We start from the raw sequence: 26,137 nt of genomic DNA, 5'->3' as shown, positions 1-26,137 counted from the left end.
TTTTGCAGCAAGCTAACAGAAACCCCACAGTATCATATTTATTTCTATAAAAGCTGCATGATGTCATTTTTAAAGAAAGATGACTTTTACTTATTTGCTAAAATTATTCCTCTGGCCTGACAATATCATGTGAGGCAGATAATTTGTGGGAAAAAAAAATCAAGCTTCTCTGCCTCCTCCCTGTGGTTCTGCTGCTACCTGTAGAAACAAACCAATCAGAGCCAGGAGGAGGGTCTTAGCACTGTCAATCACTGTCGTGCACGTGCTGCTTAATGTGCTGATGGCGGAGAAACTAATTACCGTCACAGGAAAACTGTTTATCCTAAATTATTAGTGGCCATGCTAATAAGCATTACCATCCACAGCAGACTATTGTTGGGATCTAGCTGTAGAAAAGCAGAGCAAGGGGCCGAGGCTGAGCAGCACGTACATGTGCATGGTTGACAGCCTAAGACCCTCCTCCTGGCTCTGATGGGATGTTTCTGATGAGCGGCATATTTCTCCTATAGGGCCTCAAGGAAAAGGCAGAGGAGCTTAATTTTTTTCACAGATTATCTGTCTCATGTTATATTATCAGAGGCAAATATGTAAAAACATTTCTTTTTTCTTTTTTTTTGTTTTTCCTCCGAAGAGTTTTTGCGGCGCTAGCGGCTCGTATTTTTTCGACAGTAGGCAGACAGGAAGGAGGGTGAGGAGAGGGGGGAAGACATGCGGCAAAGGTCGTCGGGACCGGGAGTCGAACCCGCGACGTCCACGTCGAGGACCAAGGCCTCCAAACGTGGGGCGTGCTAACCCCCTGCGCCACCACAGCACGCACATATGTAAAAACATTTTATATAAAAGTTACCATCTCTAAAAATGTCATTTAACAACCGACTTTACCTTATCTAAAAATGACATTTAACTTAACTCGGACTCAAGGTTGCAATGAATGAATTGCTAACGATGCTAAATTCAGCAGACCACACAATTCATGCGTAAATATATTTTTTTTAGAGGTGGTCAAATTGAAATGCATGTGTCGAACCGATTTAACCAGAATAGGCTCCTTAAACAAATCCAGCTGCTCCTGGAAGTGAAGTCAGACATACTGTAATTTTAAGGTTCACAACGCTGGGCTGCAATTGGCTTGAACCACAGTATGCACCTCGTAACTGTTTAGAAGCAGAGGGACTAAAAATAAAGCAGGATTTATTAAATCAGCCACACAAGCACACTTCACCAGACTCAAAGATTGTGGAAGGGGAAGAGGGACCGAGGAGTCTGTGCCTACAGTGCCGACTTCTGCAGCAAGACCCCTGGGTGCTCTGCTTGCACCAATTTGCTGCAAACGTCAGTGAAACAAATAACAGCCACAGAGATGTAGCAAAACTGTAGCAACACTGGAAGACCGCCAGAACAGTTGATGCCACTTCTGCTGCAAGTTAACAGTCCTGAATAGGCAGAGGACGATTACAGCCATCATGGTAAGCTAAGGATTTTCTATCACACGATTCTTAATAGTTGAAGACCATTTAGTGTAAAGTCAAGGAAAGGGCCAGTCTAACTGGGCGGACCAGAGTTGCGCATTCTCACCTCCACACACCAATCAGTTCGATTGGTGTGTGGAGGTGTTCGATTAAAACAGAGTTGGTGTGAATAAACCCAAAGCCTCAAATGACAAAAATTCTATAGAACATTTTTCAAAGGGGGTTCTGCAAAAAGATCCCAACCACAATCACAGCTTGACTGACAGGTTTTCACATCAGTGGGAGCTTGCAATGCCTCCTTTAGACTGGAGCGAGCCAGCCAACTGTTCCCCACGCAACAGATGACACAAAATCTGCTGGGACGGACCCCCTTCGCCTCAAGACTTCTGACATGCTGACTCTCCCCCTCCCGCTCCCCAATTATCAGATAGTCATTGAAGCCAGCTGTCTTCATACGGTGACAGAGATTTTTCAGCAGCACAGAGATCAATGTGATTGTGAGATAAACTTGGCTGAGGAGAGTTTCATGCAGTGGACCGAACTCATGTAAACATCCTTCTACTTCTGTTGTTAGTGGCTGTGAAAAGTAAACTCTGCCTCTGGTGTGAGGCATCTGCGTGTGGATGTGAGGGCCCGCGGCCAACCTTGTGCGGTCCACACTGTGTAGTCAGCCAGGCCACTAGACAAAACTCGAGCCCCGAGGTTATCGCACGCTCAAGTGGTGCAGTGTGCCGTCCATTACCTCACTTTACTATCTCCACATCCAGAAAAAGGGAAACCAGCTATTCATAGAGCCTCTCAGAGCCCCAGGCAGAGTGCTGGGTAAAGATTATATAGTAAGAACACATATCTCATTGTGTCTATGAGGTCGTTTGTAATCTTTAAACAAATGCAGAGGCACAAAACCATAAATTCTGTAAAGTCCTCCTTCCTTAGCTTTGGTGCTAAAAGCTCAATATGTGGGAATGATTTTAAAAAAATGTGACTTTTCAAGAATCTGCTTTGTTTTGCAAAAGTATTTGCACTCTTTGAAGATTTTCAATTTTGTAAACCACAAACCTCAACATGTTTTTATTAGTGGTGGGACTCGATTAAAAGTTTTAATCGAGTTACCTGCACTGTCTGTAATTAATTAATCAACATTAAATGCATTTTAATCAAAATCCATGTATCAACAAAATAAACACTTGTAATTTGATTCGAAACAGAAATCAAATTATGTGGAAAAAATTCACATGAAACATAAATCAAGATAAGCTTTCCATTTGGGTTTTAAAAGAAGACAAACGATCCTAAAACACATTTTTAAAAGAAGCCAAATGAGACTTGAGTCATGGTCAATAATATATGCACAAATAATATACAGACATACAAATTGAACTGCACAGTTAATGCTATTGCTGGAACAAACAGTTCGAGCAGGACGTAAACAGACAATATGTTAAGGTGATTGTGGCTTGTGAGTATAAATTTATGAAAAAAACATGTTCTTAAAGTAATTAGCTGAAGCTTATCTTCTTTTTCTGCGCATGAGAAAAATAAATTATTCAAATGCAGATTATGTAAGATTAGTTTAACTTCCCTTCAAGCTATAATATACAGGCTTAGCTTAAATTTAGGGCCAATTTATATGTTTTGCACAAACTATCTGCAGATGAACGTACTGAGTTTGACAGGATGATGCCTTGACAGCTACATTACTTTAGTGTCAGTGACCGCCAATGAGAAAATCATGGACTGATGTGTAAAACAGTGAGACTTGGGCAACTCATGCATTGCTTATTATTATAAAGCACTTTTAAATCCCTGCATAGTGTACCAGTTTGCTAAATCTCCACGCTAGAGGGCTCAGCTACAGCCTCCTTGCTGAGTAAACTCATATAAATCTTCACATTATTGAGTCAAATAGGTGCAAAAAACTTTGCTATAAATACTTTTGGCTTGAATAAATGTTAATTTGGCTGTTCCATACACCATGCATTTACCATTTCTCTTTTTCTGGCTTCCTTAAGCTTACTTTTTTTTTCTTCTTGTGTTTCTTCTTTTTACATTATTTCGGACATGTTACTCAATACGACTATCATAAGCTACAAGCCTGAACACAGCTGAAAAGGTTGGAATAATAATGCCGCCATATACGTCCTGTAATAGTTGATAAGGTGTCCTGCAGTAATTTCCTTTGTTGCCTTTAATGGTTGAATTTTAAATTTGACCACCATTGTTCAAAAATGTCTAAAATGTTTGTTTAGCGTAATTACTTGAAAAGCTTCTTTTAAAGTTCACCTCCTGCACACATCACTTCCAACGTGGAACCTGCTTTTCTTGGGTCTTACTCTTTGTTCTTTATCAGTTGCAAGTCCTCAAGTAGGAAGGAAGTTCATTAAAGGATGTTGACATATTTAATAAAAAGAAAACAACAACGTAATAGGAGGGGGAAAAAATCCTAAGCTTGTTTGAACACAAACAAGATTCATGGCTAATGCGTTAGTCCGGGTTTTGGGTTAGAGGCCAGAGATAGGGAGACTGTGTGCTGAACTGTACATTCAGTTAATGATAAACCAAACAAGCTGGGTTAGCTCTGTAGCCTTGCAAAACAGTACTTGTTGAAACATGGATTAAGTTAACAATCGGTCATAAGGGAAACTGTAAATTCCAGGCCAACCACCTCTCTCTCTCAAAAGAAAATTGTGTTTTTAGCCTTTAAAGTGTTAATGTCAGAGAGGGAGAGCAAGGCAAAGTAAACACTTTTAAAACCTAAGACTTCGTTCTTAGGAGTTTCACCTGAAACTAAAAGGAACTCTGTAAAGCACTCACTGCATACCTTTATGGCAAACATCTTGAACTAAAATAAATACAAAACCCTCTTCTAGCTTCATAAGGCAGATTTATAGCTTGTAGTTTGTTCACTCTGGATTTGAATGTAGCCTTGAAAAAAAAATGTCAGGGTTTCTGTTATATTTTTTTCCTCTCCTTCTGCCATTTTTTCAGTCGGCAGGCCTCCATTCTGGTTGCTCAAACAACATAATTATATGTAGTTAAGCATAAGCTGCAGAGAGGGGCGAGTGAGGGACATACGCTAAGCATGGAGGAGAGAGAGAGAGTGCTTGGGAGTAGTGGTTTGTCATTACTGGTCTGTTTGAACCTTACAGAAAATAAGCAGCCTAAACTTGAGACTGAGCCAGTGGTACTTTGTACTCTGCTCCCGTTTCTTGCCAAAAGTCTTCTTTTTTTCAAGTTGAAAAGCTCACCGCATACATAAACAGCATAAAGTCTCAAATACGGGGGAAAAAAATCGCTACAGCTCAAATATGTGTGAAAACATGCTAAGCCAAATTTGTAAAACTACATTTTTCACAATTTTGGAATATACAGTGCCTTGCAAAAGTATTGATCAACTTAAAAAAAAAAAGAAAAAACAATTTTGATGTCATATTAGAACATATTGGTAAATATTGTGATGATGATTCTGTTTCATCTGCGTTTCCATCATCTTGTGACCTTTAGCCTTTTGGGCAATGTGTTCGGTTTGAACATCTGCAGCAGTAAGACTGGCTAAAGGTTACAGTAAGATATAAAATTTAAATTTAGAACACTTTGAATATATTAGCCAACAATTATTGATGACGATATATTCACAATATTTTGTGTAGCCCCAGTCATATCAATTTTTACACACTTGTTAAGTGTTAAAAGTAAAATTATTCCATCAAAAGTGTTACCACTGATCTCTAAGCTGCCTTTTGCTAGTTTTTATTATATTCTTTAACAAACAGCCAAACAGAATAGCCTTCAAACTTCAGAATTTTACTTTATATTATATTAAGGGTGCCAGAGTAAAGGGACCAAGCATGTCTTCCAGTCATAAATTATGTTCAACCTTGTTTTTCTCTGTTACGTAAATTAAAAAATAAAATCTATAGTTGAAATCTCACAACGGTGGAACATTTCAAGGAATCTAAATGCTTTTGCTTAAGGCACTGTACATTATGAGTTCAACATACTCCAAGTTAAGGTGTTATGTCTCATCTGAAACCAGACAGTTGACCATTACAAGTGAAATTGCAAACTACTCAGCAGGCACCTCAAAATCAGCCTCTGCAGAGTCCAAAAGCAGTCCACTACCCCACCCACCACACTCATTCACACCTAAATGCAGTCAACACACACACTCACACGCACCCCTACACACACACGTACCATTCTTTCTTTTCCCCATCTTGATTAGATTACAGTGAGCGGGTTGGTGACAGCCTCTGGGCATGCTTGAGGAGCGGTTGATATGTGAGCCGTCCTCCTCGCCCCGCACTCTCAGCCAGTCAAGACGGAAAGAGATAATATGTCTAAAATGCTGACCTTACTGACGAAAGCCGCTTCTGAAGGGCACCTTTGAAACTAATTTGTCAACATTGAATGCAATAGGCAAAAACTGTGATATATTTTAGAAACTCATGTAGTGCTTCAACAAATATTTACTAGCTGACCTTGCATGTGCTGGAATCCCCTTTTCACTAAATCGGAGCATATCAAACAATATCAGTCTGGTACTTCAAGAAACTGAGTAAGAAACCTCTGCATCGAAAGGTGACTGGACACAGATGCAACGACTGCATTGGCTTCAGAATAAAAGCCTCATATCTATCTCTCTGACCAAAAAAAAGCAGAAGCTGTGCCAAAACAGAAAGGCCTTTGTTCCTATTGTGGCTCCTGACCACCTACCAAGAGGTCCTTTAGTGAAGCGCTCACCCTGGAATGATCAGACCACCTCTCCCCCCAAGGCTCCACAGGCCTTGCCGAGACCTCTGGGCCAAACACATCCTGCCCATCTCCTGAGAGATTATCCAACTCAATGAACACATTGAGAGCAGAAACAGTGGACGAAACTGGAGCCTGCTATTGAGCTCTATCTGAAACCAGAAGTCTTTATTCGCACTCAACAGCGGAGAGGGAGAAAGAAACCAGAAGACGTGCGGCACTTACTTGCTACTTCCAGCGAGGCATTGTGGCTCACTGCCTCTCCCAGGTAGTTGCGGGCAACGCAGACGTAGGAACCTTCGTCCGGTTTGCTCCGTCGTCCGTGGACGATGCGCAGGAAGAAAAGGGAGCCACTGGGCAGCAGCATGCGTTGGGAGCGGGGATTGTCCCTGTCCGTTTCCACCCGCTCTCCATCTTTGTACCACTCCACCGTTGGAGCTGGCCGCCCCTCCGCCTTACAGTTGAGCGTGGCAGGCTCCCCTTTGGATACGATCAGGTCAGATGGGTGCTCTACAATCCTAGGTGGGGTGTCCTCTTGGCGCAGCCGAGATCCTGAAAGGGAAATGAAACGGTGAAAACTAATGTCTTCAGAAATCTACAGCCCTAAAACAGTAATTTGGCTGAAAATAGGTGGCTTGCCCACCTTGTAGGAATAGTTTAAAAATAAATTTTTTAACTATTTCTTTTTAGAAAGAAATGGTTTAAAAACTAAGCAGTGTGTCTTAGACATGACTGTGAGGTAGAAGAAAAATAACTCATGGTTTTCAAATGTTTTTGCAAATAAAAATCCATCTTTTGGCAAAAGAAGATTTTTGCCCATGTATTTTTGCAAAAACAACTCAAGCACAGTCACAGTGGATGGAGAAAATCTGTACATAGATTTGATAGTCTTACCACATATTCTCAATAGATTTTAGGCCTGGACTTTCACTCAAAGTTTCTAATAAATGAATATGCTTTGATCGAAACCCTTCCATTATAGTGCAGGCTGTATGTTTATGGTCGCTGTCCTGCTGGAAGGGGAGACTTCACCAAAGTCTTCAGTTTTTTGCAGCTTCCAATAGGTTCCCTGTGTTTAGCTCCATCTACCTTCTCATTAACTTTGGCCTGCTTCTCTCTTCTCTAGTCTGCTGAAGAAAGGCTCACAGCAAGAGATGTTACCACCATCTTTCACTGTGGGGAAACATGTCTGCTATGTCCCCTACATAGTTTGTGGCAAACCGCAAACAAGACTTCTTTGGTGTTCTTTCAGAGATGCCCTGCTGCTTTCCACTCTTTCATAAAGGCCAGATTTGTGGAGATCATGACTAATGGTTGTTCCTTTTGAGAGACTTCCACCTGAACTGTGGATGTCTGCTGCTACCATGAGCCTCTTGGCTGTTTGTCTTAATTCCCTCCTTGCCCAACCTGTCATTTTAGGTGGAAATGTCTTCGTAGATTTGTTGTTGTGTCATATGTTTTCCATTTTAAGATAATGGATTGAACAGTGCTCTGGGAGATGTTCAAAGCTTGAACTACCATTTCATAACCCAACCCTCATTAAATTTAGAGGACTTTATCCCTGACCTATCTGCTGTATTCCTTGTTTTTTGTGATGCCATTCTTATATTAATGTTCTCTAACAAACTTTAGAGGCCTGTATAGCTTTGTTCTTAGATCAAAGAACTCACAGAGGGACTCTATTAATCAGAAGGCATACGGACAAAAATTTAGTCTATTGCCCCTGGAGGCTACATCCATTTCAAAGCCAACTATCGATCTGAGTAATAATAGACCAGCACCAGTGACTAAGCGGCCAGTCCTGGCTAATGAGAGGGAGAGTACTGACTTGCGTTACCTCAGAGAGGTTGATGATTATCATGCCTGGCAGGTCACACACTGGATTGCATACTTCTTCTACTGTCCATGTGCAGGAATAGGCAGGAATTAACATTGGATAAGCTAGCTGCTAGCATGCCTAAACTGGTCGCCCACGACTCCTATGCATTTCTTTAAAGAAAACTTTGTCAATAAAAATGTCAATACATTAAATGCACTGATCTGTTCTTTAGGCAGATTATTTTACTGTAATCCAACGTGACATCAAGCATAAACATAATGTATTACACAAAGCTGAAGGTGGCTTCTGATTCAGCAGATGGCTAGATGGTGTTTCCACCGAATCTTTTAAAACCTAGAACATCTTTAATTGGATCTAGTTTCAAAACTTCAATACATAAGACTGACCTATCCGCTGTTCTAATATGGACTAGATTATTCTACACTAAATCAGAATACTTAAACTTAGTGTCTAATTTGTAAAAACTTTATTTGGTTTGTGAACGCACAGAAAAAAGTTATTGAACTTTCCCAATGCAAATAAAGTTTTCATAAATTGGCAACCCTGCCAACAATTATTTTGATATAGTTTTCTTCCAAGAAGAGATTAAGTCACAGGTGACCAGTTTAGCTATGCTAGTTGTTAGCTTATCCAAGATTAATGTTAGCCTATCCAAGGCTAAGCCCAGTCTATATGTACTAATAGACAACAGAAGAAGACTGGTGACTTGCGCATGCTAGTCACAAGTCTATCTAAAGCTTACACAAGTCAGAACTCTCCTTCTCATTAGCCAGCGCCGGCCACTCAATTACTGGTGTCGGCTTATCATTAATCCAATCAGTAGATTAATGTAGATTAATCAGTATCTTAAGAATGGATATAGCCTCCTGTGACAAGAAAGCAGCAACCACTGGGTGCACTAAGGTCTTCGTTTTAATACTAATACCACGCCATATATTTACGAACTAGGCGACTTCTAAAGGTGCAGGCAAATGGGCTGAATACAACGCCTTAAGGTCTAAAAGCATGAAAAAGTCCAGTCAGTATTAGTATTCTTGGAAAGCCCTAACCATAATTTTAGCCTGTTCATAGTATAGCGTTTTTCAGCATTCTGTTATTTATGAGTGGTACTCTAGTCAAACCCACATTCACTGCTTATATGTGTACCTCTTTTTCCTTTCAGTTTCCCTAGACAACACCAAGCATGTATGAATGCTTAAAAGACAATACTTATTGCATGTCTGCTGAACTGACATTGAGTAATTAAATTAACACAAAGAGAACAATTTCTGTCAAGAGTGAAGGAGTTGAGATAACAACTGACCAATCTGGAACATCACTTTTTAATTAGAGCGTGTGCTCCTTCAGTAAAGGTTAGCGACCCTGCAATTTATGTGACTGTCATTTCTCAGATCAAAGAACAGAGTAACAGAAACAAGGAAGAGATCTGTAAAAAAAAAAAAAAAAAGGCAAAAAAGCAACGCACCTTAAAGGAAAAAGGAAATTAAGAGATAAGAGATAAGATAAGAGCGCACCTCACGGTGGCCTCGCAAACAGGGAGCCACACCGCCAGGGAAGCTAAATCAGTGTCAGCAGCCGTGTGAAAGGAGTTAACACCCGAGTGCCATCTCTGGTCATTACTTCTGCTCCCTGACCAGTCAGCTGTGGCCATCAAAGCTGATTTACATGCAAATCAGCTCCCTGTTGTTAAGTCCTGAAGGGTGGGTCTGGCACTGCGCTTCTGCACGCAAGTTCTGTTCGTCAGAGAGTGACACAGGGCTCATCCCTCCTCGCCATATTGCCCACCGTAGGCTTTTGGAGCCCATTCAGCACCAATTAGAGGGAGTCAGGTCTAATTGGAGGCATCGGCCTGCAATTAATTTACCCAGTATCCCGTGAACTTGCCACACTGCCTCATTTATGTGCCATCCATCCAGCCCCTGCCCTGGTTTTCTTCAGAAAGCGGTGCTGAGGAGGCATCTTCCACTGGTTGCCACATTCTTTCTTTTTTTTTTAAGTGAAGTCAGCATAATTAGAGACAGCTCTGTGGAAAGATTAATCACTTCAATGCTAATGCGTAGCATGGCCGGTGAAATATAATTAATCCAGCAGCCCAGCAGAGAACATTTTGATCGTGGCTCCTGTAAAAAGTCAGGTTTAGACAAACAGTGATAGCTAAAACTGGGTGGATGTTTTGAAAATTAACTAATTGATAAAATTATGACAAATGCTTACATTTTTACCATCTTTCCCATTAACTGTATGCATCTAATCAACCTTTTGTTCTTCCTTAACTTATACAAAATCATTGATATTTTGAGTACTGTAATCACATTTTTTGTACATAATGCTGTGCAAAAACACAAAATTTTGCCCAAGTTTTCTGTTTCTACTTCAAATATCTTAGTACACTTGAAATAAGACAAAAGTAACTTAGAAGTAACTTTTCAGAAAGACACAGGAAACTGTTTTAAGTTAATAATTCCTTAATATTGATGAAAAAGAGGATGTGGGACACTAAATTGTCCCACTTAGGGAATTATTAAATGAAATGTCTTGTTCCATTGGCAGATTACTTCACTTATAACCTGTAATTTTTCATCAATATTAATTGAGTATTGACAACAATCTCCAGTGTCTTGTTGAAATGTTACTTATAAATTAGTTTTGTCTTATTCCAAGATACCTGTACTAGAAACTAGACTTGGTGTGATTTTATGTTTCTGAGGCGTAAGAGTCTTTTTGCTTAAAATTATTCTGAAAAAATTGTCATAAACTGTTTGTGTTCCATTTCCAATTTGGACAAAGCGAATGATCTGTTGAGGAAATTAATTACAGTTCAAATTTTGCTTCTTTTTTCCTTTCTTTTAAAAAAAGCTTGCTTACAAAACCGCATATTTTGGAATTTAGTGATACATGACTAACAGTTGGCAGGGGTGAAAAATTATATCTGAAACAGATGGAAAATTAGATAGGAACACATCAACCCTCTGGTGAGATTAATTATCTCACTCTCTGGCACTGAGTAAAGTCCAGCCTTCCCAGCTTTTGGAACCGCCTCAAGCTTGAATAAACTAATTATATTTCAACTCTCATCAGACAAACTTTTGAACCAACAGACTTAATGATAACAAGGGTCATCCAACGGTTCAGGGGAACCCACCATTACCGCTGCAACAACTGCCCCTCTGCCGTCGCCCTTTACCCGCCAATGCATGCTAGCATGTTTTATTAAAGAGGACTTTAAAAAGCGCCATTGCTATCTGCTCTGTTCTTACCCTCCCAGAGTTAGACAGCTTCTCTCTAATTTGAAGCAGAAGTTGGGGTTTTTACAGAGGCCATTAACTATTTAGATGTGACCCACTGGGAGGAGAACTGTGCAACGATGAGCGCTGCGTTTGATCAAAGAGTGCTCACTGTGGATGATTGCACTGGATCTGCATGATTAACATGTAAACTCCAAATACAATGGAAAGCAGAAGAGTTTTTATTGGAGCTCTGGGTGAACGTTTCGAGGCAGTGAGATGCTGAAAGTTGAGCCGGTATCCCGAGTTCAGAGGTCAGAAACTCCAGAGCTGCAAGTTGCTCTTTAAACACCACACAGAAACACCTAGTAAGAAATAAGCAATGCCTTGAAATATAAAAGTTATAAAAATATATATATATATTTCAATAGAATTTCCAAAGTACTAATAGAGGGAGGGTTGGCATTTTATAGAGGAAGCTTTAACTGTTTAGATACGGCTTAATGAGCGGAGAACAGTTCAATCAATGATAAACGATGTGCTGAGTTTTCACTGCAGATGATAACACTGGAGTCACATGACTAACATGTAAGCTTGGTATATAATGTAAAGTTGGATAATATCTGTTAGTAGTGGTGTCCAGATACAACTTTTTAGTCTCTTATGCGATACAGATATTGCAGCTTTGTAAGTATTGGCCAATATCAATATTGACCTGATACAATATCAGCATAAATCACAGATACTTTTATTATTATGTAGTGAGGAATGTTAGAAAAGGCTTGATCAAGTGATTTTACTCAGAGAACAATAGTCAACAACAAAAAACATGATAAGAACCAACTCATTTATTATTAGCAGGATACATGTGCTGCCGGCAGAGGAGGGCGAAATTGACTTCAAATTTTATCACAACATTTTGTTGAACTAATATTATAATGACAAAGATTATGATTTTAAAAAAACCTTTTTGTTGCTTATTATTTAGGTAAGGAGTAGTTTTGAAAGCACGGCGTTCACAGAGCCACAAACACAAATGTTGTTCTTGAAAAATGCTACCATCTGAAATATGCTACTTACTTAAAAAAACATTTGATTTATATCACTAAACCGCAAAAGGTAACTGGATTTAATCTTTATTTTTAGTCTTTTTTTAACGTACTTGATGCTCTCATGGAACAAAAAGAGGAGAAAACAAAAAAAAACATTTCTGGTCACACTTTCAGTCTTTCTTTTATCTAACATCAATAACTTTAATAAATTTATCTTAACAATAAATCAAAATTCTTATCATGATAAAAGAAATTTCAGGATAAATGGTAAACAATATGATAAATGCCCACCCGTAAATGCTGGATAGAAATTCTGGGGCGGACTAAATACTGGAGTGGAATGCTTCCATCAGCATCCAATCTTAGATGCGGGTCTATATAATACGATACTGACTTTATTTGGCTGATATTGGAGCGATTTACGATATCAAAGTTGGACTGGGACACCTCTGGTATGTTATGGAAAAGCTGCAGAGAATAAGGTGGGAAAGCGTTTGAGTACAGTCCTGTGTCGGCTTTGCCACGCTGATCCAAACAGAAACCCGGTGTGAACCAAGTTTTCCCACCTTACCTCGACTCCAATGCCCCTCGTCAGGGGAATAAAAGAACCCCCCCCGAGAGACAGAGACACACGCTGAGGGTGGGAGTATCCCACCACAGGGCAACCTGATGCTCCACACTACAGGTGGAAACACTCCAAGATTATAACTGATTTAATTGCTGTAACTACGGCACAGACGGAGGGCCAACTCTAAAACTGAAACAAGAGAGATGTAGAGTGCACACTTCACCACTGAATCAAGCTGTTCAGAGTCTCTCGCTCTTTTTAGTTTGAGTCAATCTAACCCACCCACCCCCAGCGCTGCCCTTCCTTTCCCTCTACTGCTTTCAAGCACCTCTCTCCGATGTTTTATTCCACCCTCCATCCCCCCACCCCCTCCCCATTTGCTTGCAGACAGAGAATGTGAGATGAGCTAATGCAACACACAGCCTTACCGAAGGGAACCTGGGACTTCTACTGCAAGGATTTGATCGATTGTTGCTCGGGGCCAGATTCTCCCTCTGCCTTCACCCTTGCACTTGCCAGTGAGCTTCTATGTTTTTTTTCTTATTATTTTGTTTTGAATTTTTCCCCTTCATTTACTCATGAACACACACTTAAACATTCACAAACTTCAAGCTAAGCTTTAGGAAGCTTCACGCTTGCAGTGGAGGCAATTAGAAACAGCCGTTCTCAGAGACATTCAAACAAACATACAAAAAAAAAACCCCCCAGCAAAGCCTGACAGCAACAAACACGCTGAAGGCATATGCTGTCCAATCCCATCAAATGTCCCTGACTGAAACTGACCCACCTGCAGTTCAAATGCAAAGACTCATGAGGGCCTTTGGGCATTTTGTTCAGGTTCCCATCACTCTCCAGATCTGGATAAAAATAGCCTTATGAAGAGATTCGTGATGGTTCTCTGTGAGCCAGAAGCATCGTCGTTCCCAGCCATCAGATCAGCAGTTGTTTGCATATGAAGGCTGAGGTAACCAGGTCTTTTTTTAATCGATTCATCTGTGTTTTGGTGCCAAACTTGATTCTCATCTGGCCACATGAGTTCCTGATCCGTCAATAAATCACACAACACAAGCTGGCTTCCTCAATGTGGGGCGCAAGTAGGTAAGAATCTGATTTACAATGCAAACAAAAAGGAAACACAGAGACGTCATCGTCCAGTTATCAATCACTGATGGGTCAGAAACTCTAAAGTCCAACCTTTTTAAGGTCATTGAACTCCACTCAACCACTTATTTGTGATAACACTATTTTACTGAAGAAAACTTGAAGTTAACTATTCTGAACATCTATGATGTGTTTTCAAGTTTTCAAAAGAGTAGCTTTTCAAACAGAAACTATTTTCTGTGACAAGATGACAAAGTTCAGTCAAGCTGGGAGAGAGTGAGGCTTTCAGAAGATAACAGGAAGGCTGGACACAGTACACCAAAAGGTACTCAAATAACGTCCACCTTTTCACAAAGTTTAACATTCTGGCTCTAGATCAAGCTAAATAGAGTTTTTTTTTCTCATTTTGAGTTTTTATTCACTGGTCATATTCGGTTTTTTAAAATGTTGCAACCTCCTGGAAATCCCACAGCCAACTGATTAGCCAGATTATATTGATGTACAATAAAAACAAATACACTTTTGCTACAAGTATCAAGGGGTTCACTAAAGGAATGCGGTTTTTGCATAGTAGGCAATAAAATGTTTATTTTCTTATTTTAAAAAAATAAATAATGAATTATTCTATAATGACAAGATTATTATTATTATTACTTTGCTTTTATATTTTCATGTATTTACAATATTCTATAAAAAAGCCTCAAGTGGTGAAATAAAAATCTGCAGAATGTGCCAATTTGTATCCGATTCATCGATTCATCGTCAGAACGATTTATCAATCGTCACAATAACTGATTGTCTGAATCATTGTTAAAATAGTTGATAACTAAAATAATTGCTACTTGCAGCCCTAAACCTCTCTAACTACTTAGTCTTTGTTTTAAACAGTTACATCTTTTTAACCAGGTGTTTTTTTGGTGCTGCATGGCTGACAGCTGGGACGGCAACCCTGCAGGATCTCCAACTCCCAGCAGCCTTCAGGACCACAAAAAGCCAGACAGGGTTGCTTTTTTCAGACCCACAGTCATCTTTAAACACAGTGCACTTGGCCTCCTCAAATAAAACCCCAAACCCACACAGGCAGAATAATGCCTGCAAAACATAGAACCCTAATTACTTTCCACTCGCAATGTACATACAGGAAGAAGTGACGTAAACGCTGGAGAGAAGCTGAAAGGAATTATAAGAAAATTATAAAACAATTACCGAGCAGCAGTAATCAGTTACAGTCCAGTGATTTCCATAGCTTCAAAATAAGTGTGCCTCTGTTTCGCACAGCTTTTTTTCCATGGCTACTATCTTCGCAACGTGGGGAAGAGGAAGGGAGCCAGGCGCATGCCCTTTACCTAGAGGAACTCACCAGGGAAGGAGGACAGTGAAGCAATTTAGATCTGTTGTCAACGCAGCCCCCCGAGGTCAGGAGACAGGATAATGCGTCTGCTTCCTTGAGTGATAAAAACAGCTTCACAACGCCACGCAGTTCACTCTAATTGCTGCAACTGAACAAATCTGAAGCTGTACAGATTTGAGAGAGACTGCATTGGGCGAGGAGTGGGCAGAGGTTTGCACTTTGGTTCAAGCTCAATCTACAAACTCCTAATTATTACAATACAAACAGCTAACAAGGCAATACATCGCTCCAATTAGATTACATCACTTCTAAGCTAATATTCCTGACACAAGAATTAAATGCACCGACAAGAAAGGGTTTTTATTCCATTTTAAATGTGTCCCAGTTAGGACACATGTTTGGAATAGCTTCCAAAAAAAGGAAGCTACTCGCTTCCTTTTCTGAAAGCGAATAACTGCACTGCATCTTCATGGAAGAAGGAGACTTTAAAAGATCTGCTTTTGACCCATAATTACTGGAACATTGATCAACATATATTATGTGTATTGATGATTTTGATGATGAAACTCGACAAAACATAAGTTTGGTCACTGTTTTCTCAATTGTTAACTCTGATGTTTGTGACTTCATATTTTTGTGCTTTTATGGTGCAAAGAACTTTGTACTGACGTGTTATGAAATGAATATGCTACACAAATAAACTTGATTTTTGTGGAATTTCACAATGAATTAAAGAAATTACTTTTTACTTTGCCCTTGAGAACATCAGCTATTTCACTAAGTACAAGCTTGATACATTTTGAGAAATCTGAACTGTCTGAAACACTTGGTTAGTCCAAAATGATATACAACTCAACATGTGGAAAGAGGATTTGTCATAAGGTCATTTGGCAAGAAAAACTGGTCTTTATGTTGATTGGCCTGTTGGTGTGTCTGCTTTTTTCCCCTGTGTGTTTTTTTTGTCTGACTCATATTTATGTATATGTAAATGAGTGGGCATTTTTATTTGCTCTTGTTAAAATCAATAAAGAGATGTTTTAAAAAAAGAAAAAACCTGAAGCTTTACACCAATTATAGAGCGGTAAAGTTTTAAGGGGTGAAGGTCAAAGAGAAAGACCATAATTATCAGGTGCTTCACCAGTGTGACACATATCGTGACCACCCACATCCAGAAGTCCAAGTATGCAACGGCACAGATATGGAATATGGATTTGTGATAAAGGAGGCCAACCACAGTAGGGCACTCCCTATCTAGAGCCCCATTAATCTGTGATTAGGGGACTTAAAGGGGGATTTATGGCTGAGATAAGAGCAGAGGGCGTGTCCCTCCGGGGGCAGCAGGGCGAAGACCAGAGCCATGTGTAGTGAGGAACGTGGCTGGCCAATTTAATGACTGAACGCAAAAGAAAAGGCAACCTCTTCTATTGAATTAAGGGAGATAACAGAGGAGGGTTGGGCAGAGATAAGACAGAGAGAGACGGAGACCAGGGGAAGAGGCTGGGTACTGTACTGCTGCTGATCGGATGACAGAAGCAGGAAAAACGAAACGGAATCTGTAGCCGTTTCAGCTCCTACAATCCCACCCCGGAATGTGCCGCATGAACGACTTTGCCAGTTGGATCAGATCAAACCTGTTTTTAATGTTACACAAGGCTATCACTTACACTCCTGAGAGCCGGGATTAGAGGCCTGTGCGCCAGTGTACGTGGAGACGCAGGGGTGGGGTGATAAGGGGGGTGATGGATGGCTTTATGGCCTCTTTCTCTCCTCATCTCTTTGTCTCCATTTGCCAAACAGAACGGTGTATTGTTATCTTCCCTTACGCTACAGCAGCACTTGAGAAGAGGTATCGCCTGACTTAAAATGGTACTTCTGTTCAAATTTGTGCATTTTCAAGTCAAACAAAGACGCTGCTTAATACCTTTTTCATTTGTACACATCACAGCATCTTGACTCACGTTATTTGATTGTTTATCTCCCTTTCTGTTACAGTAACTGAGGCAATCATCAGGCTGAGTACAATGGTCCCGTTGATATTGGAGTGGGCTCAGACACAGGCGCATTTAGTGGCATCAGGTATACCAAGGTTTCAAGAACATCCAGTCTCAAACACACCGTTAGTCTCTATCCTACTGTTCCTTCATTATATGGTCTTTTTAAAGTGATACCAAAGAAAGTGCCAGAGTAGGTGAAGTTCACAGTTGAACTTTACCTACTCTATTGCTGCGGCCTATTTGTCAATTGACTGAAAAAGGTTTACGATACCATCCTGGTTTAAGACCAGGATGATTTGGAATGATTCCTGGTCTCAAACTGAAATTAGCTCTATTTTACCACTGCAGAAGGCAAACCAAGAGTAGTCTATCTGTCTAAGCAGCTGACAGCAGGCTGGCTGCCTGACTAAAAAGCTAAGTTTGGGTTATTATACTTTGGTCCAACAAGTTAATTTTACTGCAAAATTCAGTTTGTATTCAACACTGTTTGTTCAGGTCTATTATTCTAAAACATGGCTAACAATGGTGCAACAATGAATCACCCCAGATTCCCTTAATTTTAGGTGATTGGCCAAATCAGTCTTATCTTCCACGAGAGAGGACTGACATGCAGATAAGGTCATCACTGTGGTTAACAAAAGTCATGCCACCATTGCAAACGTAGCGACTTTGTTGCCATATTTAGCAATTCATACATAACATGTTTTCTTAAACTCTGGCTCTAGTTTTGAAGTTTTACAAACAGAACCCAATGCACTCTTGACACCAGTCAGAATTGCTTTATTACAGTCGCTGCCTTTGATCGCCCTGCTCCTCATTCGTCATCTGTAATAAAGAGACAGCATTTCTGCTGATGACAGCATAAGGGGACATTTAGCACCAGAGGTAAATAACACACAGTGAGCTGTAGAACATTTACAGTAATGGCTCATCAGTCAATGAACCTGGCGAGATCTTTAGGGCAGAAGCACAAGCACGAGTTCCTGATGCCGTCATTTGGGAAACGCATCCTTTAACTCATTTAGAAGGGCGATCCTGTGATTGGGCTCCAGTGGGGACCAAAAACAATGGAAACAGTATTTTCAGTTCTGCTGCAGGCCGTTTTACTAAATACACACAGATTTGGAAGACAACGTGGTTGGAAGCATCATAAAGGGGGGCATTTGAGCTCATAAACACCTAAGAACAAGAACGTCTTTTTTTCCCTAGTCTTTGTAAATTTTAAATCGTTTCTTAGTAATGGGTGAATTGTTTTAGTATGAATAGCAACATAACTCATAAAAGTCTTGCAAAAATATTTGCACATCTTTAACTTTTCCACATTCTGTTGTGCTACAATTAGAGACAATTTAAAAAGTACTGAGATTTCATGTAAGAGACCCACACAAAGAATCACTTATTTGAGAAGTGTAAAAAAAAAATAATTGTTTTGTTTCTTTTTTTTTCCCATAAAAAAAAAACAGAAAAGAAATCTCACATCATGATGTTCTCACCACAGTGTTTTATGGTATGGTATACCCAGATAAAAGGCTTGGGTTCAAAATTGCAACATTGTTTCCATTTTCAGTTGCTGTGGTTCGCTTTCACACTGCACCATGTCAAACGCATTAAACCTTTTGAGAAACCTGTTTCCCCCATTGCCTGTGGAGGCGCTGCACCAAGAACTGCTGAAGGAAACAACACAAAGACCTCAGAAGATGATGATGAACACAACTTCCTTCTTCACGAAAAGTAAACAAAAATGGAGTGCTGTCACATTTTAGTGGTTGTAGGATTTCTCGTTTGTTGTTAGTGAAAGATCATGAGCCATTTTGCCCGCTAACACCAGACTTGCATTTTTGTTTTTGCATTTTTGTATTTACCCAGAATGCCCTTCGCTGTAGTCCACGTTCTGCTTTGGCAAGCTGTCCGGTCACACATGCATTCAAACGGTACTAGAATTCCCTTCAACCGAACTGAGACCACGGTTTATGGGTGAACCATAGTTTGCTTTTAGTCCACATTGGAGTTCGATTGTGTGTTCACACCTCCCCAAACAAACTGGACTTTCTAGGCAAACAAAGTTTAGAGTTCGATTGAAGCGGACTAAACAGGGTTGGTGTGAACGCACCCTAAAACCTTCGAATGGCACTCTATTTCCATCCTACCATATTTCTAAATTTACAGAAATCTCATCGAGAAAGACAGCAGCAAATATAACAAAATATTACCAAGGAGGAAAACATACCACACAAAATTCTTAAACACAAACCAGAGGGACGAGTGTGGATGAGCTGCAGCTCTTCTCGACACCAGTCTGCTGCAGCAAGTGTCGTTAGACAGAAACAAACAAAAGCTGTCAAACCCTGCAATGGGTCATGAGGCCAGAAATCATTCTTGCAAGGATAAATCCAATTTCTTCTCCCTATCTTATCAGTTCTCGGGGAACCAGTTGGGAATTTTGTGTTGGGAAAGACTGTGAGGCTTGTTAGGAAGCTGCCTGTCAAGTTGGCTCTGCAGACCTGGCAGATGGAGCTGAATGGAACAGGGTGGATGCTAGCGGAGAGTCAGTCTGTCGGTTATTTATCGCAATGCGACTTCCCCAGACTCGCGGACTCCTCAGCTTGACCCCGCGTATTCCTGGTGTCAACCTGGGACGAAAACATCACCAACACCGATGTCAGAGATGTCACTCTGTTAGTGGAGCAGAAACTCCAGGACAAGGGGCTGTAATTAATCCAGAGCCCAGATGACAGGCTGGGGACCCTCCTGTTTCAGCACACAGAATAGCTGAGGGTTTGTGTTGTAGAGCGAGGATTACAGAAATGAAGCACAGGGGAGTAAGAGTCGGCAATTATCTCTTGTTTCTGTTTTGCAGCTTTTTAATGAGGTCTGACCAGGGTATCGTCAGAAATTCACGAATGTTTCAAAACAGCAGAATAAAACGAGTAGGACTCCGTTTTGTTTTCAAAACCTCAGAATGTGAATCTCATTAATTTTTGTTGGAGGTGTTTTATTATTTAGCATTTTAAAGCAAATTTCAATCTATATGCGTGCATAAAAACTGCATAATAAACCCGACTGTAATTTCATTTAGAAACGCATATCAGTGAAGTTTATAACTTTGCAAGAAAATTCCAACTCAAACATTTTAATATTTTGTCCAATTACAACAACATACTTTAATTTATTTAGTTGGGATTTTAGGAAATTGCGATGAAAAGTGTGGCATACATTTCCCACTTATTCTGATATCTCGAATAATCTCTAAATAACGTCTAGTTTGGCAGATTATCTTCAGAAGTTACATAATAGCTAAACAGTGCCTATTTGTGTAACTTTATCTTAGTATAAAAACAACAGGGCAACGAAGCAATCTCAAAATCTTTGAACCACTCAGAGAAGAGTTCAATCCCTCATCTGAAAATGGAAAGCGCTGAAAATATTTTATTGCATGGCCATCTAGATGAAGTGGCAGGCTGAGCAACATTAATCAGAGCAGTAGACGAAAGGCCCATGCTGTAACTCAGGCAGAGCAGCTCAGGTGGGAGAATCCATCAGCAGGGCGACTGGTGGTTGTAAACTCCACAAATCTGCTGTTTAGTGAAAGAGGCTAACAAGGAGAAAGCTGTCGAGAGAAAACCATCAGAAGTCCCATTTAAAAAAGTAACCAGCAATCTGCTAATAGTGGATTAGCAATTTGCTCACTTTGAAAATGTTTAGTGCACCTAGCTTCCCCTACAATGGAAGCTACAGTAGGTGTCAACGATAAAACTGAAACCACGAGTGAAATGTTTACTTCCTGAAGCAAAATCTTGAACTTAGATGTGCAATTCCAAATTTACCCTGTTGACGCCAATCTTTGTCACATGGAGGCTATCAGCTTGGTTAGTGCTTTAGAATTAGTTTTTACTAAACATCATGTTGATTTAGTGCTTTAGTGTTCTGCAGAATTTTAAGCCTCTTTTGTACAATGTTAGAAATACATTAAACAATGAAATGAACAAATAATTCAATTAATTTCTTAAGTAAGAAAATAAACATTTTGTTGCCTAAAATACGATCACAGCATTCCTTTAGTGAACATTTAATCTTTAACAGTAAAGGATCAATCGGCAGCTAAAAAAATATGTCATCACAAACATTCAGCCCTTTCTGCTTGATACAACGTCAATACAGTGTAAGGTTGACCTGTTAATAAAACTGATTAATAATGGGACAGCAAAATGTGCTAAAAAAGGAGATGTTTCTTAAAGAACTTGAACTGAGTGAAGCTTCTTGGCAGAACACAGACAAAGCTTTGTTTTATCTCAAATGCAATATATATATATATATATATAGAGAGAGAGAGAGAGAGAGATAGTATTGCTAGTATTAGTCTAGATTTAAAGGCAATCAGTGTTTCAGCTGTTTTCCATTTAAAATGTTTTCCATACTTAAAATTTGAAGTATGTGACTGTAGCATTCAGTCAGCATTCACCCCTTAAAGCTTTTCTAAGGCAGTATAACATGTTCTTTGCAGAAGAAGAATAATTTCTGAGCAGAGCAGGAAGAGTTGTGGTTGGAGGAGCGGAGCAGAGAGAAAGCTGCAGAGCAGTGAGCAGGAAGAGGGACCAGCAGCACACTTGGCTGGCACAGCCCAGCCACACAGAGTGCGACATTTGGGCTCGCTGCCAAGAAAAAAGAGCTCTGAAAGGGTGCCAAAGCAGATTGGGGCGGCGGGGCACGGCCAAAAAAAAGAAAAAGAAAACACCTAATGCTTTCTAAATGTTATTTGATTGCTGGCACTGTATTGGCCTACAGTTGGAGCAGCTGAGTCTGGTAGCAGAGCTGATGACCTTAAATGCTTGTATAGGCTGTTCTAAATGCTCTGCCAAACACATAATAAAGAAAACCCCAGACAGCTGGGTGCAGGAAGGGAGTTTTATGAACACCGTGCAGTCGGATGTACACAAAGTCTGAGAGTTCCAACTTGGCACGTCGTCCTCTGGTGCCCTTTAGGTTACAAGGGGTGAGAATGGATCGCATAACGTTCCCATGCCGACATTTGCAAGCTCTGGTAAGTGACTGTACGCAAGAGCACCTCACGTGTTGCGGCTGCAGAGGTATTATTAAAGTGAATATGGGGTTAAGACTCAATGGAGCCATATGGCGTAACGACTCCAATGAGAAGGGCATGGCCCGAGTCCAGACAAATGGAACAGAAATTGCCCCCAAAGTATCCAAAAACCTGACTTGGAAAAGTAAAAAAAAAAGGGATGCAAGGCTTGCCATGAGATGCACAGTAAATATTTGGTCAAAAATTAATGGAGGGGAAAAGTCTGCCAAGAAACCTTTTCTAGACATCCGCAGGGAGGAAAGCCTGTGCCCAGTCTGGCATTAGGAAGATATTTCCTTTCTGCAGACAACTGCTTACTGGTCTGTCTGCTTTCCAGCAGCCACTTACCAAAACCCTGCCATCAAACACATACCAGCTGTCCAGGTAAGCAATGGTTCCAAAAGAATAAAAGAAAATAAAACGCTGCTCTCTCATGATGCAAACCAAACTGATTGAAATAGGGGTGAAGGAATCTGAATTCATTACTTTTTCATCAGCTTGTTGTCTGCACCCCACAGCAGAAACACCTCCAGGTGTCCATTTTTTTTGCTTCTTTTTTGGGGGAAATTTGAGTAGGAGACGGAGATGGAAACGGAGATTGGGATATCGAGATGATGGATGCGAGAGAGCAAATATTCTGATTTCCAACAGTTTTTCCCGAAATGTTTTATAAGTGGAAATAACCTCGACTTTTCTTTCCAGTGACACTGGATTCCACTGGTTGTATTTAACTTCTCCCCCACAAAAAGTAATAAACTGTGAAGTGGTCAAAGGATCCATCATGTTCACGCTGAACTCCTGGGTTGCAATAAATCATTCAGATTCAACCGGTACCTCTTAGAAAAAGGCAGCAAACACCACAGAGCAGAAACGCTACATGAAATACTCAGCAGAAAAAAAACCAAACGCATTTCAATGTAAATATGTTCGTATCCTTAAAGTTTTTCATTTTGTCACATTGCAGTCACATATTAGAGAGAAAAAGTAGAGCAGGAGATTTTCTTCCATCATAGCTCAATCTTATTCCCATAAAGTCTCATCAGCTTTGGTATTGGTATTTTCAAATCTTAGTGATTTTGTGGCAACCTCAAACTAGATGCACACAAAGCAGAGCATCATTGTGAATTAAACTAAAATAAAACTCTAATACTGACTTACCCCATAACCTTTACATAATTGTTTTAGCATTACCACAGAGTCAGTAAATAGTGTTCAACTGTGTGTAATTTATACAGATTTTCCACTTTAAAATACTTCAAAGTCGAACATTCAACATTTATTCACGTGGTTGCAGGATGTTTGTATTTACACACAGCTTCCCTCCTGCTTCAGTATACACAACTCTACCCCACGGTCCCCACACCCTCAGTGAATCCTATTTTGGTTTTACATAACGGTCACTGAGAGAGCGCCACAACTTTCTGCTTACAACCTTCAATGAAATGTGACCAAGTTTTTAGCCATTTGACAGTCTGTGTAGGTATTTTGTGAAGAACCGTACAAATGTACGTAATCCTTTGCTGAGTCTGATAAACGTTCCTCAAACATATTCATGTCGCCTGTGGATACAAAAACTGGATAGTAGAAGCAGAGCGGTTGAAACAATATATCAACGTTGCTGTTTGAGCTAATTTTTGCAAAATATGTGGCACAAACATCTGACCAATCACTTGACAAACCACACAAAGGTCTGTGCGAAATAGTTCCACCCCGGACCTGGTGGATGAGGATTTCATTACAATTTTCAATTTTCATCACGCAACTACATCGATGAGAGCCTATTTCCACGCTTCGGATGAATCACGGGCGAAGGCTGAAAACAAATGCAACTCACTCTTACTAAATTTCTAATTCATAGGTATTTTTAGAGCCGTTTATTCTCCTTTTACTTTCCAACAATGCAATATCTTTTGTGTTGGTTAGCCACATAAAACCCCTAAAAAATGCTAACACATCTCAAAAAATTTTAATATTGCATAAAAGCGTAATATTTTCCCCGGGGTTTCCCCCAGTGTTTTATCAGCCTGGCGGGCCACCAAGTTTTACTTGTTCCCCAACCCACAACCAGGCTAAACGTAGTATGTTCACTTTACATAGGGTTTTTATATATGACTATGGTTTTAAAGCTGTAAACTTGACTATTTGATGACCATGGCTTTCAAATTTCAAAACTGTGTGTCTCAGAATATTAGAATACTGTGAAAAAATGTCATTGAATGGAAAGCTATGATTTTGCATCCTAATCAGCTAATGAACTCAAAACACCTGCAAAGGTTTCCTGAGCCTTTGAACGGTCGCTGACTCTGGGTCAGCTGGCTACACAAACATCACTTTTTGGTTTAATGTGAAATTCTAATTTTATGAGACAGTATTTTGGGTCTTCACCTGAAAGCCATAATTATTAAAATTTCAAAACATAAAAGCTTGAAAAGTTTTACTCCATGTGTAATGATTCTCTATAAAAGACAAAATTTAACTTTTTCGCAATATTAGAATTTTTTTAAATGTAGTGGTAGTAACATTTAAAGTTACAGCAAGACAAGGTGTAGAAATGGTGCCGCTCAGTACTATTTGAGTGTACTACAGAAAGTCAAACACACATCTACACCCATCAAAGATAATTGTACTCGATATAGGACAAGGCAGAGCTCAAGACAACATAAACACGGGCTGTCAAGACTGAGTGCAGCAGGAAGAAGACAGGAAGTGGGGCAAAAATGATTAGCGAATGCTTTCAGACATCTTGTAAAGTGTGTGTTCTGAACTAACAAAGGTGACATTACTTGAGAGTAGTGAGAGTGCAGAAAAACGGGGCGAGGTGTTAAACCAAAGTGAATTGCTAATAGTTTAAAGTATGAAGCTTATGATTAGGACTTGCTGATGGATGCTGCAAAATGCAAAAGTAATCTTGTCTGGAGAGCTTGGGGGAATTAGTATTTCAGGCGGCAGCTACAATGGTTACTCAATAAAAGCAGAGGAGGAGAGGCTGTTAGGGGAAGCTGAAAAGTTGACATTAAGGATAATTACCAGCCCTATAAATAGCAAATGAGTTTAAAAGTTTTTTTTAAAGAAGGGGAAATTATTAATTGTGATCAAAAAAGAAAAAAGCTTAAATTTTTTAATGATAAAAAACTTATCTGCAATAAATAACATGACTAATATTGTGCATTTAAACGTTCGCTTCAGTCGAGACGGCAGATTTAGCATGTCAGCAATTTGTAGAGCATAATGTAAACCCGATAATAGGGCGCGATTAACGTTAATCTCCGAGCTCAAAGCAGCCGCGTCTTTGCACACTAGAAAAACAGAGAAAAAAATCATTTTAAAAATCAGCCAGGTTATGCGACGCCTCCCTTTGCCATGGTTACAGTTGAATGGCGGGACCGGCACCGAAAGCACTCGTATAATGGTGAAATTCAAGGTCACCTTCTCATTAATTATGTTTTTCAGCGCTTCCCCTGAAATAGAAGGACACCCCTCCCACTTTTATCACCATCTTTTGTGCGACAGAATTACCACCCTGCCCCCGACACACACACACATACACACCAACCCCCAGAACTGATTGAGTTGTTGATGCAGGTCTGGATGAGAATGACTTTTAAATGAGAATTTAAAAAATATAATGCACAAACTCTGCAGCATATGTGAAAACACAAACATGCAGGAATTAGTATTTGATTTGACCACACAGCTTTGTCACTTCATG

At 40.0% G+C, this 26,137-nt stretch overlaps 1 protein-coding gene across 4 annotated transcripts in view; it reads right to left on the bottom strand.

The window, feature by feature from the left end:
- Positions 1–26,137, bottom strand: part of robo1 (roundabout, axon guidance receptor, homolog 1 (Drosophila)) — a 362,874-nt gene that overhangs the window by 150,836 nt on the left and 185,901 nt on the right. For all 4 annotated transcript variants that reach the window (XM_032590627.1, XM_032590626.1, XM_032590628.1 and 1 more), the window contains one exon: positions 6,447–6,773. In XM_032590627.1, the coding sequence (XP_032446518.1) occupies positions 6,447–6,773 (327 nt within the window). The remainder of the gene's footprint in view (positions 1–6,446; positions 6,774–26,137) is intronic.

The sequence above is a fragment of the Xiphophorus hellerii genome, chromosome 18, assembly GCF_003331165.1.
Source record: "Xiphophorus hellerii strain 12219 chromosome 18, Xiphophorus_hellerii-4.1, whole genome shotgun sequence".
Classification (NCBI taxonomy): domain Eukaryota; kingdom Metazoa; phylum Chordata; class Actinopteri; order Cyprinodontiformes; family Poeciliidae; genus Xiphophorus; species Xiphophorus hellerii.
This window is presented reverse-complemented; position numbering and strand designations above follow the sequence as displayed.